At 41.3% G+C, this 17,451-nt stretch overlaps 1 protein-coding gene across 3 annotated transcripts; it reads right to left on the reverse strand.

The window, feature by feature from the left end:
* Window positions 1-923: 923 nt before the first annotated feature.
* On the reverse strand, window positions 924-16,983 carry LOC140480270 (atypical chemokine receptor 2-like). 3 transcript variants are annotated; one of them, XM_072574977.1, is made up of 2 exons: window positions 16,929-16,983; window positions 924-2,668 (listed from the first exon to the last, which is right to left on the reverse strand). In XM_072574977.1, exon 2 carries the CDS (start codon window positions 2,639-2,641, stop codon window positions 1,541-1,543), a length of 1,101 nt encoding a protein of 366 aa, XP_072431078.1. In that variant the 5' UTR covers window positions 2,642-2,668; window positions 16,929-16,983; the 3' UTR covers window positions 924-1,540. The 3 variants fall into 3 exon arrangements, with proteins under 3 accessions (XP_072431078.1, XP_072431080.1, XP_072431081.1); XM_072574979.1 differs by having other exon boundaries at window positions 16,950-16,980; XM_072574980.1 differs by lacking the exon at window positions 16,929-16,983 and adding an exon at window positions 11,911-11,938.
* Between the last annotated feature and the right edge of the window lie 468 nt (window positions 16,984-17,451).

The following is a 17,451-nucleotide window of genomic DNA, read 5'->3' on the forward strand; positions in this document are numbered from 1 at the left end:
CCTGTTTTCCTCCAACTCTGGCTTTTTGTGCTTGAACTGCTTCCCCTACATCAACGAGGGTGTTTTCATCCGTCTATTTTTTAAAATTTTCTCACCAAACCTCTTTGCCTTTTCATCTCTCTCCCTCCTTTGAAAAGTTGCTTAAAACCTATGTCACTGACCAAGCTGGTCACAGATCCAAATGTTTGATGAGTGATTAATTTTTGCCTGATTAAATTCGTATGAAATGTTTCAGAGTTAGGGGGCATAGCCTCAAAATAAGGAGAAGCAGATTTAGGACTGAGTTGTGTAAGAATTTCTTCACCCAAAGGGTTTTGAATCTGTGGAATTCCCTACCCAGTGAAGCAATTGAGGCTACCTCATTGAATTTTTTTAAGGCAAAGTGAGATAGATTTTTGAACAGTAAAGGAATTAGGGGTTATGTTGAGTGGACGGTTAAGTGGAGCTTATTAAATGGCAGGTTTGAAGGCCAGTTGGTCTACTCCTGCTCCTATTTCTTATCCTGGTCTCTGACTAAACTTGTGGTTTCTATATGACTGGACTTAAGCAATGATAAACATCAGCGTACCCAAACATCCATTGTACTCGATACCTTTTCCTTTATTTTTTTCATGTGGGAGTCACCATCAAGTTGTTTTGATGTCCATTCTGAATTGTTCTTTGAACTGAGTGGCTTGCTTGACCATTTCAGAGGGCAGTTAAGAGTCAACCACATTGCTGTGGCTCTGGAGTCACATGTAGACCACACAAGGTAAGGATGGCAAAAGTGAGGACTGCAGATGCTGGAGATCAGAGTCAAGATTAGAATGGTGCTGGAAAAGCACAGCAGGTCAGGCAGCATCTGAGGAGCAGGAAAATCAATATTTCAGACAGAAGCCCATCATCAGGAACCTGATGAAGGGCTTTTGCCTGAAACATTGATTTTCCTGCTCCTCGGATGCTGCCTGACCTGCTGTGCTTTACCAGCACCACTCTAATCTAGACTCTGAAGGTAAGGATGGCACAATTGTTACCCTAAAGGGCATTCATGTACCAGATGAGTTTTTACAACAATCAGCAATAGTTGTTATGGTTGCCACCACAGACGACCAGCTTTATAGTCCAGACTTTTATTAAGTGAGTTCCACCAGCAGTTGTGGTGGGATTTGAACCCGGAATGTCAGCGTAGATACTTGGGTTACTAGCACAGAGACATTACCACTACACTACTGCCACCCAACAATGGCACTTCAAAGACAAAACTAAGGTGAGGAGTAGATGATAAGGCAAGAGTTGGGAAAAGTTGAAGAAGGCTAGATTTGAGAAACGTACAGAAATTGTATAATGGACAGCCACATGGTGTTTGTGTCGAGAAAAAGTCTGAGATTTAGAATCATCAATTTGTAATTTGCTTCACTGCGTTTGGTATGGTCAGCTTGATACCACTTCATAAGCATTTTTACATTCTAACAGGTTTGAATACCTTTGAGAGGATTCAATATAAAGTTATTTAAAACTTCAAAGCATAATAACTGATGTTATGTCTCCCTTTATGAGACCACTACTGTACCATAGTCATTTCCACATCAGAATACACACCGTATTGTTGCTTGCTGGTTTCACTGCGCTCTGCAGTGGGGACCATGACTCCCAAATCCTTGTTGCAGCCAATCTTCTGAATTAGCTTCACTAAAATATTCTTCACATGTCTCCGAAATCTTTCATTCACAAAAGCATACAGGAGTGGATTGAAACAGCAGTGGGTGAAAGCAATAGACTCAGTTACCTGCAAGGCATAATCCAGCCTCTTGCTCATCTCACAGTTACCAATGATGCCAAGGTCTTCCAAGGAATGCAGGAAAAGGACAATGTTATAGGGGAACCACAGGATGAAGAAGACGGCAAACAATATGATGACAAGTTTCAAGGCTTTCTCTTTACCAAAGGATTTGGAGTGAAGCAGAACGGAGGCAATCCGAGCATAGAAGAAGATCATGGCAAAAAATGGAATGAGGAACGCAATGATGTTGACCTGGAGTTGTATCGTTGTCTTCCAGATCACCAGTTGCTCATCGCCAAAATGACTGAGACAAGTATGCCTATCGCCAATTTTCTTGGACACACTGAATATGAGTTCAGGGATTGAAACAATTATTGACAGTGTCCAAACAGCAGCACTGATGACAACACTCTTGTGGATTGTCCTATGGTTCTTCAAGGAAACAGTGTGGACAATGTGAAGGTACATGTCCAAGCTCATGCAGGCTATGAAGAAGATGCCACTGTAGAAATTCACACTGTAGAGGGCGCTTATTATTTTGCACATGGTATTTCCAAAGATCCATTCTGAGGTCACATACGTGGCCCAGAAGGGAAGTGATGTGCTAAATAGGAGATCGGAGATGGCCAAATTCAACAGGTAGATGTCAGTCATCGTTTTCAACTTGAGGTACTTGAGTATCATGAGGATCAGGAAGCTGTTGCCGAGCACACCGAAAACAAAAATCATGATGTACAGGACCGGGAGAAAGATCTTCCCAAAGGCTCTGACTTCATCCTTCCCACAAGGAAGATAGGGAGTGAGATCAAAGTCAGTATAATTATAGTCCTCATCATAGTAGCTTGAGTTGTTAGAGGTACCATCCAGATTGACACTGTCCATTGTCAGAGATAGGGCAAAAAGGCCTAACTGAAAGAAGAAAAGAATAAGTCTTTAGCGAATTTATGACAGCAAATAATACAATAACATACTCTAGCCATCTACAAGCATTTAAGGTTTTTGAAGAGGTCCAAAGATATTTATTTTCTTCCTAAACTCAGAATTGAACATTATTTTCTGTAGCAAATGAACATTTCTACTGTACAACCAGAATGTCCCTGGTTTTGAAACTAATCATCCCTCAAATTTTCAATTTAACGTTGGTCTCGCTTTTTGTGCACCCTCTTTGCAACCATAACATTGTCTTCTTCTCTCTGTTCTATTCCTATAATGAACTTTGTATATTATGATCCACCTGTACTGCACACAAAACAAAACTTTTCACTGTACGTAGGTACGTGTGATAATAATAAACCAAATCAAATCAAAGACAGAACTTGCATTTACACAGCAGTACCATTATCTCAGAATATCCCACAGCACATAACAGCTGGTGAAGAGATTTTTAAAGTGCAATCACTATTGTAATGCAGGAAATACAAATACATACTGCAAAAAGCGATTAGTCTCTGGAGTGAGGCTTGAACCCAAAATCTTCTTATTCCTAAATACTGAGATATGGCTGAAAGGAAAAATGCCTTTGGGCTAAAGCAAATCAGGATGTGAGCTTCTGAATCTTGTATGTGTGTATGACTTTGTCTATGATGCTGTGTTAAATAGCCTGATACAGTCATTATCCACATCAAGTTAAAAATCACACAGTACCAGGTTATAGCCCAACAGGCTTATTTGGAAGTACAAGCTTTTGGAGCGCTGCTCCTTTGTCAGATAGCTAGTGGAGCAGGATCAAAAGCCACAGAATTTATAACAAAAGATCATAGTGTCATACAACTGATGCGATATATTGAACAAACCTAGATCTCTGTTAAGTCTTTCATCTTTTAAAATGGATTACAGGTTTCAATTCATTAATACGTAAATCCCAGAACTTCTTTCAAGTCTCTTTCCCGAGATACCTTAAAGTTTGAGAAAAAAAGGTGACATCTCAGCTCAGTCAGTGCATTAAAGGTTAGAGTCTGTAAGTATTCCAATCTTGAGTCAGATTGGTTCTGTTTCCAAAGTAGGAATTTATAATGTGTCACATGGATGAAAAAAAATTGACTGCCTACAGATTGTGTGCTTTTTGAACAAATTAGAATGTTTCTGCAAATCAAGTTAATCACTGCATGGAATGCTGACCCATGTTGAAAGTTAGCCAGAAGTTTTTTCCTGTTCTTTTAATTGGACAATAATAAGAATGAAATTGCAGAATGGAGAAGAGGATTTGGATTTTAATCTATATTTATTCTTCCCAGCTTCTCTGAAGGGTTCTCTATGGTCTGATCCTTAAAACTCAGAATTACAAGAAAGGTGTACACAAATTGACATTCGTAAGTTTGGAGGCTTGACTTCAGCAGCAGCAACACTACAGGAGATTAACTGCCTCACTACATCCACTGACTACTCACTGAATGTGCTGATGTTCTCTGTCAGGACCTATTGCTGCATTGTCAATCTCCTCTTCATATTGCAATTGCTATGACTGTAGCAGTCGAGAGACATTAACAAAATTCATTCCCAGATTCTCTGTGTCAATGACAAAGCAGACATTTCTTGTGTAAAGACTGTCTTTTTATTTATAGTGGTTTTTGAAATTGGGGGTTGGAATGAGAAAGAACTGGGTAAGAAAAGCTCAAAAGAAACCTTCTGATCAGTAAAAAACAAATCAACAGATATTGTGGTTAAAGATGACTGAACTGTTTTCCCAGATTCCCTCTGTCCCTGTATTAGTGTGTGTGTTTGTGCACTTGTGTGTCAGTATGTCTATGTGTGTGTGTCTTTGCATGTGTCTATATGTCTGTCTGCGTGTGTGCCTGTGTGTGAGTGCAAATATGAGTGTGTGAATGCAAGTGTGTATGTTTAAGTGGGAGTTTGTGTGGGGATTAGAGCTTTAACTAATTTTAATTTAATTATATGCCAGCAGATAATAATTTTACCTCAAATATAGTCATAAGAATGTAAGTTTACTATAGTCTCACCAGACAATTAGAGAAGAATAGTTGGTAGTGGTTTAACCTGAGGGTCAGCACACCTCAAGCAAGGGGAGAGGTTGAGAAGGACAGTCCTTCATGGTAATCTCAGCTGGTGCAGAAATTGAACCTGTACTATCAATGTCACACTGCACTGCAAACCAAACTATGCAACCTCCCGGCAAGTCACCAAAGTTGAAGAGCTACACCCAATGGGTTGAAGTGCTGGTGGTCAGGGACTGACAGGGTTGTGAAGCTGAAGGATTGGCAGTGTGTGACTTGGACGGATGTTGGAACTTGTGGTGTTCCTATGCACCTGCTGCTTTTGTTCGGCAGTGGAGCAGACCAAACACAGCTTTGGTGATTCATACTGTCCACTGCTCTGGTTCTCAATCCAATTGTTCACATTAATTGAAATTTGCTTCCTTCCCACCATCAGTGCTATTGTTTGTATTTGTAGCTGTGCCTCAGGAAGAAACATACAGCTGCTATTCTAAGCTCAATGGGCAGCTGACTGGTAGATGGATTTGGAACTGTAGTTGTGATTGGACTCATTGTCACGATGAGTAAATGAATAAAGGATGGGGAACAATATTTGCACATGATGCCAAAACACATTTGCAGAGGCAATGAATGCAACATGAATGGGGACAAAATGCTCTTAAATAAAGAATGCAGTTTGCATTTTTCTCTTTTGTTTCAGTCGCGTTTTATTTAGTTCGACAGATGTGCCACTTCCACCTTAAAGCTTGTTCCCATAAACAGACATTGAACCTAACCACGGATTCTATAATGGACTGTTGAGCGTACAGGTGCAGCAGACAATGAAGAGGAAAATCGGATGTTGGCCTCACAGTGAAGGGATTCAAGTACAGGATTAGAGATGTCTTGCTGCAATTGTACATGATCTTGGTAAGATTACATCGGGTATATTATATGCAGTTTTGGTCTCCTTACCTGAGGAAGGAGGTTCTGAGAGTTCTTCAATGTTTCACAAACTTAAAAAAAAGTTTTGGTTGGAGTAGCACTGAACCTTGAACAAGAAAACTGAGTTTGGCACTCCAGTGCACTGCTGAGGAGTGCATCACTGTTGGAAGTGTCACTCTTTGGATCAGGCGTTTAACTCCTTCCCCTCAAAAGTAAATGTAAAAGATTCAACATCACTATTAAAATAAAGCACAGAGTTCCAAACACAATTTCCAGCCAGTTATATCCATGTTGTAAAAGTGCAGACTGTCAAAGCAAGAAATGTGTCTCAGGGAGTGATGAGTTAAGCAGACAGAAGTTAACATTGAGCAAAAGGCAAAGATCTTAGGACCAAAGATTGGAAAAAGAAGTTGATTTTGAGGAGCATCAAAGAAGGAGTGAGGGAGGGAGAGAGAGAGAGAGAGGGAGAGGCAGTAAGGTTTACTGAGGGAATTACAAAGTTTAAGACCAAGGCAGCTGAAGGCAGTGCCAAAGACGGAGCAATTAAATTTGATCATTTGCAAGACGTCAGAATCAGGTAAGTGTGGAGAACACAGAGGGGCCCAGTGATTTAAGGAGATTATATAGCTGTGGTGGAGGAACAAAGATATGGAGGATTTGAAAAGGACGCAAATTTTAAAATCAAGGAGCGACAGGCTCCATGCAATTTAGACCGATGAGCACAGGAGCAAAGAGTGAATGGGCCTCAATACGTATTTAGATTCCGGCAGTAGAGAACTGGATGAACTCAAGTTTAAGTATGGACTTGATATTGACCAGGAGGGTATTGGAATATTGCTGTCTCAAGATGACAATGGAGTGGATGAGAGTTCCAGACCAGTTGAGCTGTGATGAGTCAGTGTAATGGAGTTATAAAGCACTGCTAGAGGAGAAGCTAGGGGTCAGAAGCTCAGCAAAGCTTCAGTTAAGATGGTGAGGTTGTGGACAGTCTGGATCAGATGAAAAATTATCACAAAAGGGCTGGAGAATAGCAGCTTTGACAGCAACCAAAGGTTTTTTTCGATATTTCAAGAGGTCATGGGAGATAATTCTGGCACAGATGTGTATGAATGTAACCCGATCCAAGCTGAGCAGACTCCCTCTGCGCTATAACTTTCATAAATATTTGAATTTTTTGTTAATGATTGGCTCTACCCAGTCCAATTAACGTCCTGGGATGCAATCTGACATAAGTAAAATATGTAACATTCCAGAATATCCATCTCAGTGAAAGGGGATAAGAGCACAGTAAAGAGTTTGGGTAATCACAATATGCATGCTTACAGTCAGTAAACATGAATATGTCATGATTTGATTGGATAAAGCAATCATACTTACAATATGTACAGATCATTTGTACAGATTTGAATACAATTGGGTAATATAGTCATGTGTGCTACCTTGGAATGTAGAATGAACACTGTTGGTTACAGATAAGAGTGTGTAAATATATAACCTTTTATTGCAAAACTGTTCTCTCTAAAATTAGAATAAAGCCAATTTTTTTAGCAAATTGGAAAGTTGTGCCCCACCTTTGAAGGGGACACCTCCCTTATATGTATGAATTAGCACTTAGGCAAAGATAACAAAGTCCTAATTGGTCTTTATGGGATCAAAGGGTCAAAGCTTTTAATTTTCATCAGCTTACCTCATACACAAGATATTCTGTATATGGTATAAATGGTGTCTCAGTCAATAGCAATTATATGTCCGAATTAGATGGATCTAAATGTCAGCCTGGGAACTTGCACAGCTAGGCTGACAATTCAGCACAGCACTGAATGCTGCTATACATGTTATATGTGCTATTTTTTGGATGAGAAATTCTATTTGCTCAATATGTATTTCCCATTCTCCCATTCTCTGGGTAAAGACGGTCCTCCAGAATTTCTTGCAGAATTTGTTCGTGACCAGCTAATATGTATGATGTTTGATTCCATGATTTTTATGCTCTACTTTGGATTCACACATTATGATCTCAGCTGACATTACTACTAGACAAGTGAGATCCCAGGTATTATTTCAGGTAAACTTTGAAGCCCCACCATTTATCCCGATGGTACAGCACTCATTATATCTTCCCAATCAGAAAATGACCCAATTATTGGCTACTCATGATTTTCTGTTAGCTAGCCAATCTTCTATTCATGCCAAGTACCGCCAATATCCATGAGATATTATTGCCCACAATAAACTTTGATATGACAACTTCTTAAATGTCTCTTGAAACCTGAGTAAGTTCAATTGTTCATGTTTATTTACAGCATGTTATTTCCTAAAATAAATCAGTTAAACTAAATTTCCCTTCAACAATACATCCTGAGATCCACACTCAGTACCGTGCACTGCCATTTACACACTCTCGCCCTCTCTCTCCATCAGCACTGTCTCACGCTGTCTCAGAGCTATTCTGAACCGCCCCAGCCCCTCCCAGTCCCATTTCATTCTCTGGCTCATTCAACACTCTGACAAGAAACTTTCTCTTTCAGGCATTAAGGAATTCAAACTGCAGTAACAGCTTTGTGGGCGGCACGGTGGCACAGTGGTTAGCACTGTTGCCTCACAGCGCCAATTCCCGCCTCAGGCGACTCTCTGTGTGGAGTTTGCACATTCTCCCCGTGTCTGCGTGGGTTTCCTCCGGGTGCTCCGGTTTCCTCCCACAATCCAAAAATGTGCAGGTAGGTGAATTGGCCATGCTAAATTGCCCATAGTGTTAGCTGAAGGGGTAAATGTAGGGGAATGGGTCTGGGTGGGTTGCGCTTCAGTGGGTTGGTGTGGACTTGTTGGGCTGAAGGGCCTGTTTCCACACTGTAAGTAACCTAATCTAATCTAACCTTCCTCACCTCCCCTTCCCTCTGACTCCAACCCCTGGTACATAGATGATATCATCGGCGCTGCTTCCCTCATCGTCTGGACTCGGAGAAGTTTATAAATTTAGTTTCCAATTTCCACCCCATTCTCATCTGCACCTTTCTAATTCCTCCCTTCTCTTCCTTGACATCTCTGTTTCCATTTCTGGGGATAGGCTGGCCATCAATATTCACTTCAAACCCACCAACTCCCACAGTTACCTTGACTGCACATCCTCACACCCAGCTTCCTGTAAAGACCCTATTCCATTTTCCCTGTCTCCATCACTCTGTTGTGATGATGCTACCATCCACAAGGAGCTTCAGAAATGTCGACCCTTTTCCACAACCAAGGATTCCCCAGCATTGATGTTGACAGGACCCCCAGACATGTCTGAACTATCTGCTGCACTTCAGTCTTCACCCCTGCTCTTCCCTCCCACAACAGCAAAAATGTCCCCTGTGTCTTCACCTACCATCCCACCAGCATCCACATCCAAAGGATCATATGCTGCCCTTTCTGCCATCTCCAGTAGGATGCCACTATCAAATCCATATACGTCTTCCCTCTCTTGTCAGCCTTCTGCATTGACCATTCCCTCTGGGACACCTTGGTCCACTCCTCCCCAACTCCCAACACCTCCCCACAGCACCATGGCAACTTCCCCTGCAACCGTAGAAGATGTAATGCCTGCTAATTTATCTTCTTCCCCCTCAGCATAAGGTGCCAGACACACATTCCAGGTGAAGTAGTGCTTTACCTGAACTTCAGTCAATCTAGTCTACTATATTTGCTGCTGATGATGTGGTCTCTCCACCAGGAAGATGAAGCACAGGCTGGGTTCTGCCTGTAAAAATGACCTTGAGCTTCCAGTTGCCTGCCACTTCACCTACTCATTGTTCCTATTATTAGCTTGTCTCATTCCCTGGCTTACTATCAACCATCCCTTTGTCTGCCATCTTGCCTATTCTTGCGCTCTCTCTCTCTCTCTCTCTCTCTCTCTCCATCTCCACTAAGCTACTCACTCCTTTTCACCTCCATCACACCCTTCCATTGGCGTAAATGCCATCTTTTCCAAGCTGCTATCAGTCATGAAGAAGGATCACTGGTCTCAAAACATTAACTTTGCTTCCTCTCTCCACAGATGCTGCCAGACTTGCTGAGTTTCTCCAGCAATTTGTTTTTGTTTGTTTCAGATCTCCACCACCCGTTCTTTGTTTTAGGTTACATTGAATCTTGCTAAGTACCCTGTTATAACATACTTAATAATAACTTCTAACATCTTCACATTGACAAACATTAAGCTAACTGTCCTGTAGTTGTTCAGTTTAGAAGTGAGGACAAAAGAACAACGTATTATTTAAACTGAGAAAAACTGCAGAAAACTGCAACACAAAGGGACTTGGCGCTACCTGTACACAAAACACAGAAAACTAGCAGTTGAGTGTATGTTACTGGAAAAGCACAGCAGGTCAGGCAGCATCCGAGGAGCAGGAAAATTGACGTTTCGAGCCAGAGCCCTTCACCAGGAATGAGACTGGGAGCCTCGGGGGTATCTTTCCATCCTGAGGTTCCCAGTCTCATTCCAGATGAAGGGCTCTGACCCAAAATGTTGATTTTCCTGCTCCTCGGATGCTGCCTGACCTGCTGTGCTTTTCCATCAACAAACTCTCAACTCCGATCTCCAGCATCTGCAGACCTCAGTGTCTCCACAGAAAGTAAGCACACAGGTTCAGCAGGTAATTAGGAAAGCTAGTGGAATGATACCCCTTACTTCAAGGGGGTTGGAGTATAAGAGGAGAGAAATCTTACTGCAACTGTACAACATACTTATGAGACCACATCTGGAGTACTGTGAGCAGTTTTAGTCTCTTATTTAAGAAAATATATAATTTAATTGGAAGCAGTACAGTGAAGGTTCACTAGGATGATCCCTGGTATGGAGGGATTATCTAATGAGCAAAGGGTAAACTGGTTGGGACTCTACTCAATGGGTTTAGAAGAATGAAAAGTGATTTCATTGAAATATGTAAGATTTGTAAGGAGCTTGACAAGGCAAATGCTAAGAGGATGGTTCCCCACATGAGAGAGTCTAGGACCAGAGGGCACAGTCTCAGAAAATGGGGCATTAACTTAAGACGGATGAGGAGAATTTCTTCTCTCAGAGGGTTGTAAATCTTTGCAACTCCTTCACACAGAGAGACGTGGGGGTAGAGTCCTTGTGTATATTTAAGGCTGAAATAGATTCTTGATCAGTTAGAGAATCAAGGGGTGTAGGGAAATGGCAGGAAAGTGGACATAAGAAATGTTAGATCAGCCATGATCCTATTGAATGGCGGAGCAGGCTTCAGGAGCCAAATGGTCTACTTCGATTTCTATATCTTATGGTTTTATAATTTTCTGCTTCTGTCTCCCTCCCCTGTTGAACAAAGGAGTTATACTGACCATTTTATGATTTAATGGCATCGTCCCTGAATATAGAGAATTTTCAATCTTAAAAGCAATGCATCAAATTTCTCGCTAGATCCTGTGTTTCCATTCGGATTCGGAATCTTGATGGCTCACAGCTCCAGTACCAATTCCCTGGTGATTATAATTGTCTTGAATTCCCTGAATTTACAGCATTGAAACGGGTCATTGGGCCCAAAGGATCTGTGCCAGCACATATGCTCCAGTGAACCTCCTGCCACTTTATTTCTAGCCTTCTATTCCTTTTTCTCTAACCAATTGCTAAGCTCCTTTTTAAAGGAGTGGAATTCAGATATTTACCTCAAGTACTCAATATGGCAAAAAGTTTCACATTATCACTACTTATTGGGTGATTGACTGTACTTAAACAGTCTTATTTTAATAGGGCACAAACAGGGATTAAATAGCATGAGCATGATCTCGGCTTCTCTCCGTGTTACTCTCTACAATGCCCCTGACATTCACAAACACCATTGACATCCTGGCATTGACTGAAACTTGGGTTGCAACCTCCTACTCTATCCTATAGGAGTCACACAATCTGCTACAATTTCTGGAGCTCGCCCCCATCCTAACCATCGCCCTGACCCACGTGACACCTCTCACCAAATCACTGCTCGGTCTGCTGTTCTAGATCCTCCTCCTAACTTGCTTCCACACCTCTTCCCTACCCTTTAATGACTTCACTGTCCCCACCCAACATATTCACCGAGAAATCCTCACTCTTCACCTCTTTCAGTCTCTGGGGAATGCACCAGGTGAACTTCCCAGTGAAGGCTAGTTCTTTTCAGGCACTAATAGCTGTCCAGTCACTTTTTGAGGTTTCCTAATCTAAGTGGTTCCTTCCTCCAACCACCCCTACCCCCAGGAAAGGCACTAAAAAGGCAATGGATGTGGTGAAAATGAATAACTCCTTACCCAACAAAACCTTCTTTGACAAAAGTGAAACTGCACTGTCCAGATCTCTTTTCCACACACTCTTGCAGTTTGCTGAACTTTGGAATTATGTTTTTGTACTGGATTCAGCTTTGGAAAGAAAAGTATTGGAACTCAGCATAGTAATGTTTCCATGGTTATGTAACATGCTGGGGTTGTGTTGCAATCGTGATCTTTTTCCAGAGAGAAAATTTTGAGTGGAAAGTTCCAGTATAAACTCCACATTCTAAACTTATCCAAAATAATTTTGAAAAGTACAAACATAATTTGTGACTTAGGTTTTCCAACTTCATGTCTCTCTATTGCTCTCTAACTCAATACACAGAGCCTGTCAAAACAACCACTGAGCTAGTAATTAAGTAAATTGAACTCTCTTGAGGCTATGATGAAGAGCACGATTAAACTGATGCTTTTATCTTATGTTGTCCAATTAGCAACGCAACCATGTCAGAATAAATCTGGCAATCCGACCCTAACACAGCTTTGAACCCATTATGGCTATCACTCCAGAGGAGAAAAAAAACAAGCTATGCGGACCAGGAGTTAGAAACAAAAGATTCAACAGTGACATTCCAGCAACACCTCAAAATTATTTTGAAGTAAAACACTCTGAGCTGACCTGATGTTGTGATGGGTGCTATATAAATGCAAACTCTTCTTGAAAGTAACAAACATTGCGGCCAACTTGCCTCCACAAAGGGTCTTCCAACAGCAACATGATAATGATTAGATTATCCACTCAGTAAGAATTGACAGAAACTGGGTTATCTTTTCACGCTATATGTCTTTTAGCTCTTTCATGGGAATTGTTACACACATCTGGAAGGGCAGAGTCTCTGTTTAGCATCTGATCTAATAGTCACACCTCCCATATTACAGCACTCCTTGCATTAACTTCCTAAATTTACTGCATAAAGCTTTGAAGTCGGACTTATAGACATGATCGTCTGACATAAAGGCATATGTGCTACCCAAGGAGCAGCAGGCAATATTATTGAAGCAGACAAATGTCCTGGAGATGAGAAGGGGAAATGTTGAAAACACATGACCAGTTGAGCAGGTCCATAAAAACTTAGGAGTCTTTCTAGACTATGGCCAAAGACATAAATGTAGTCAAGTTATGAGTAAAGTCAACACAGTAAAAAGTGTAAAATAAAAGACAAAGAAAGTCATAATTAGACCAAGTAGTGCTCTGATCTGAGTGAGGTTTGGTGTAGCAATACCATTCGATGAGAAGCTCCAGGTCCACATTCCACAGCAGGACCTGTTGACCACGGAAAGTGCATTTGTAACATGGCCAAGCAACTTGATTGTCATCTTGTCAACCTTACAATACACCTGATGGCAGGCAGTAAGAACGGGACAGTCTCCAGTCGGCCCTGTCACTTCTTTTCCTGAAGTCGGGACTGATTCAATGTGGGACAATGAGAATGGGAGAACAGACCTTGCTCTTATCAGAGTCTACCTTGTGTCCTGTGTCCAACTCAGTCCAGAATGGAGGTTATGCAGTTTGAGGAGTTGTGAATGATGCTGAACACAGCAAGCATCAGCAAACATCCCCATCTCTATGATGGAGGGAAGGTCAACGATCAACAATAACCCTCTGATCTAACCCACACTGGCGATAAAGGCTGAAGCTAAAGTGGACAATTTGACTTTGTTTTTAAATCCTTACCCACTACACACTGAGGAGCAGAACATTAAAAATTGGACACATCCCATCACACCCCACCCTCTCTAGACGTAGGTCAATGTTCACATCCCTCCTTTCCAAAGCAAGAAATAAAGTCACAGAGAAGGAATGTGATTCCTATAAGGTCTTGGGGCTAATCTCTACAGTTGGTAGGTGGGAGGACAGAGGGTTTTCTCATTCATTCATGGCATGTGAACATCACTGGCTGGGTCATTTATTGTCCATCCTTAATTGCCCAGAGGGCAGCTTAGTGTCAACCACGTTGCTGTGGGTCTGAAGGCACATGTAGGCCAGAACAGGTAAGGGTTTTTTCTGTTTAACATGCTTGCCTTCATTGTTCAAACCATTGAGTATGGGAGTTGGGATATCAGTTCAGGTTGTAAAGGATGTTGGTGAGTCCACTTTTGGAATAATGTGGACTGTTCTGGTCACCCTGCTTTAGGAAAGATATTAAATTGGAAATGGTGCAGAAAAGATTTACCAGGATATTCCTGGGACTAGAGGGTTTGAGTTATCACGAGAAGCTGGATAGGCTGGGACCTTTTTCACTGGTGTATGGGAGTTGATAGAGGATCTTATTGAAGTTCATAAATCGTGAGGAACATAGATAAGGTGAACAGGAGAGGTCTTTCCCCTTTTCTGTGTGGGGAGAGTTCAAAACTAGGGGGGCATATCTTTAAAGTGAGAGGAAAAAGATTTAAAAGGGAGCCGAGGGGCAACTTTTGCACACAGAGGATGGTTTGTATGTGGAATGAATTGCCAGAGGAAGTAGTAGATGCAGGCACAGCTACAACATTTAAAAGACATTTGGATAGGTATATGAATAGAAAAGGTTTAGAGGAAAATGGGCCAAATGCAAGTAAGTGGGGGAATCTAATTTGGCAAACTTGGTTGGCATGGATGAGTTGGACCAAAGGAGTTGTTTCCATGCTCTATGACTCTATTACAACTGACAACAGATTCATGACCACCTTTAGACTCTCAATTTCAGATTTGTTGTAAAGCTGATTTGAACCCAGTTACCTAGGTCTCGGGGTCATCCCACTAGGTCATCCCTTCCCCATATGAGACCTGGCAAAGTATACAGCTCTTTAGAGATCATACATGAGCACAGAACTAAAGGCTAGCAGCTGCTATAAAGCTGGGATTGGACTGGGGTAACCATGAGAATTGCCTGAGATACTACCTTCATCCACAGAAGTTCTAGCCTCAGGCTCCAAATGGTTTTTCTATCAAGGTATCATTTAACTAGATAAAAACCAAAAGAATTGTGATTGCTGTAAATCAGAAATAAGAACAGAAGTTGCTGGAAAAGCTCAGCAGGTCTGGCAGCATCTGGGAAGAAAAATCAGAGTTAAAGTTTCAGGTCTGGTTACCCTTCCTCAGAACATCTGAGGAAGGGTCACTGGACCCAAAATGTTAAGCCAGATTTTTCTTCACAGATGCTGCCAAACCTGCTGAGCTTTTCCAGCAACTTCCATTTTCATCCATTTAACTTGTTCAGCTGTTCAGTTTCCAGGGAACCAAATTGTTTATGTATCACAATAAATTACATGATCTTTACTCATTTTGTCAGACTGTCACCTACGCATCAGCAACACCAGGACCCTCCAAAAATAGGAACCAAAACAAAAATAGAAGAATTCTTGTAGCGAATTTCTGTCATACAAAGATTCTAATCTATCACCAGATGTTGTTATAATGTGGGGCTGTTTTACAAAACTTGTACAGCAAAATAGCAAATAGGGTGGTTTATTGCCCAGGGGCCTTGTATTCAAAATCAAAAATTGCTGGAAAAGCTCAGCAGGTCTAGGAGGATCTGTAGAGAGAAACCAGAGTTAGCGTTTCGGGTCGAGTGACCCTTTCTCAGATCTGGTAGAAATTCGTAATATTCTCTCACTGGATACATTCCTGGAATCCTCCTAATTTTAATTTGTTTTATTCACTCATGTGAAGTGGGCATCACTGGCTGGCCCCCAGCATCTATTGCCCATCTCTAGTTACACTTAAAAAGGTGGTGGTGAGCTGCCTTGTTGAACCACTGCAGTCCAGTCTTGATGTGATGATGACTGAATGGACATGGACTAGTTTGTGCTACAAGTGACTGACAATATAGAATCCACCTGCCAACTCAATGATCAACTTTTATATTATTCTCTGTAGTTGAATATGTACTATTTTGAAGAAAGATTTCAATCACCCTGTTTGGTCAATTTCTCCTTTTGAACGTGTATGTTTTGTGTTAACAAATGTTTAGTTTTTGACTGATAGGATTTGTCATTACTTTTATCAGCAATTCCCACATCTTTTGACTAAGACTGTTTTTGCTCCTGAGAGATTGGCCTAATTTGAATTTTCTTATTCTAGTATTTTTGTTGTTGGAAACCATCCTTGAATAAAGGAATATGATTCTATCTCACATTCCATCAGTTAGAGAGCATTATATATGTGATTACAGCTCAGAATTAGGGTAGAATCATAGAATCTCTACAGTGCGGAAGCAGGACATTCAGCCCATCAGGTCCACACCAACCCTCTGAGGGGCATCTCGCCCAGACCCATGCCCCAACCCTATCCCTGTAATTCCCATGGCTAATTCCCCTAACCTACATATCCCTGGACACTACAGGCAATTTTGCATGGCCAATTAACTTAACCTGCACAGCTTTGGCCTATGGGAGGAAACTGGAACACCCAGAGGAAACCCAAGCAGACACAGGGAGAATGTACAAACTTCACACAGGCAATTACCAGTGGATGGAATCAAACTTGGGCACCTCGCATAGTGAGGCACAGTGCTAACCACTGAGCCAGTATGCTATCTCTTTCTTTGCTGTAATGTATCTCTGATTCTCTGCTCCTATTAAACACCTTAGGACATTTTACTACATCATCTGTGGTGACAGTGATTGCTATCCCACCATCAGCCTTGTCTAATCCCATGGAAATGAATGAGGAAATTTGTTAAGAGTGGTTACTTTTGCCAAAGGTAGGGTGGGGTGCTGATTCTTCAGTCCCTACAATGACTGCCAACAAACAGAAGATGTTCAAAAATTTAGATCCACATGCACAATCATTAAATTCAAGCAAAAACAATCAGCAGCAATTTATCACAGTTAATGCACAGAAAGCAACACACCTAACTGAGTGTTACATCTGAGTTACTCAGTGAGTAAACCAGTGAATGAAATTTTACTTCAGAGCAAAATGCTATAACACTGACTTAAACATATGTGTCAGATCTTTACTGATGGCAACCAACGTTCTAATGATAAAAGATAAATCTTAAAATGATAGTTCCACTTACGATAGTTCTCTTATGTGTTACCTTCTGAGTTGAATCTCGGTCCCTGCTGCTGTGCCCCAGTTCTTTCGCAGGGTGTCAGGCACTCTGTGTTATTTATATTCGACACTTGCTTCCTCTACACTTATAGTTTCCTGCGTTTCTTAAAGCTTTGATTTAAGAAGAATGTACTAGTTCCATCTGTGCTCCTGCCCCACCCCACCCCACCCCCACTTCCCATCACAAGGTCTGTGTTCACAGTAAGAGATGTAAATACACTGTTGCTGATAATCCCAATAATTTATAAAGAAAATTATTTATACAGTGTACCTCACAAACAGCTTCACAACCAGTGAAGGTCTTCTGAAGTTTGATTTGATTTATTATTGTCATGTGTACCAGGGTATAGTGAAACGTGTTATAAATGCTTTACAGACAGGTCATGCTATAGAAGTGAATCAGGGTAACAGAACAGAGTGCAGGATACAGTGTTACAGCTGCCAAGAAAGTGCACAGAGAGAGAGATCAACATTAACATTAAAGAATT

The sequence above is a fragment of the Chiloscyllium punctatum genome, chromosome 8 (genome assembly GCF_047496795.1).
Source record: "Chiloscyllium punctatum isolate Juve2018m chromosome 8, sChiPun1.3, whole genome shotgun sequence".
In the NCBI taxonomy this organism is placed as follows: domain Eukaryota; kingdom Metazoa; phylum Chordata; class Chondrichthyes; order Orectolobiformes; family Hemiscylliidae; genus Chiloscyllium; species Chiloscyllium punctatum.

Excerpts from the sequence above, each read along its gene's own strand:
- LOC140480270 (XM_072574977.1), bottom strand. The coding sequence starts at position 2,641 with ATGGACAGTGTCAATCTGGATGGTACCTCTAACAACTCAAGCTACTAT.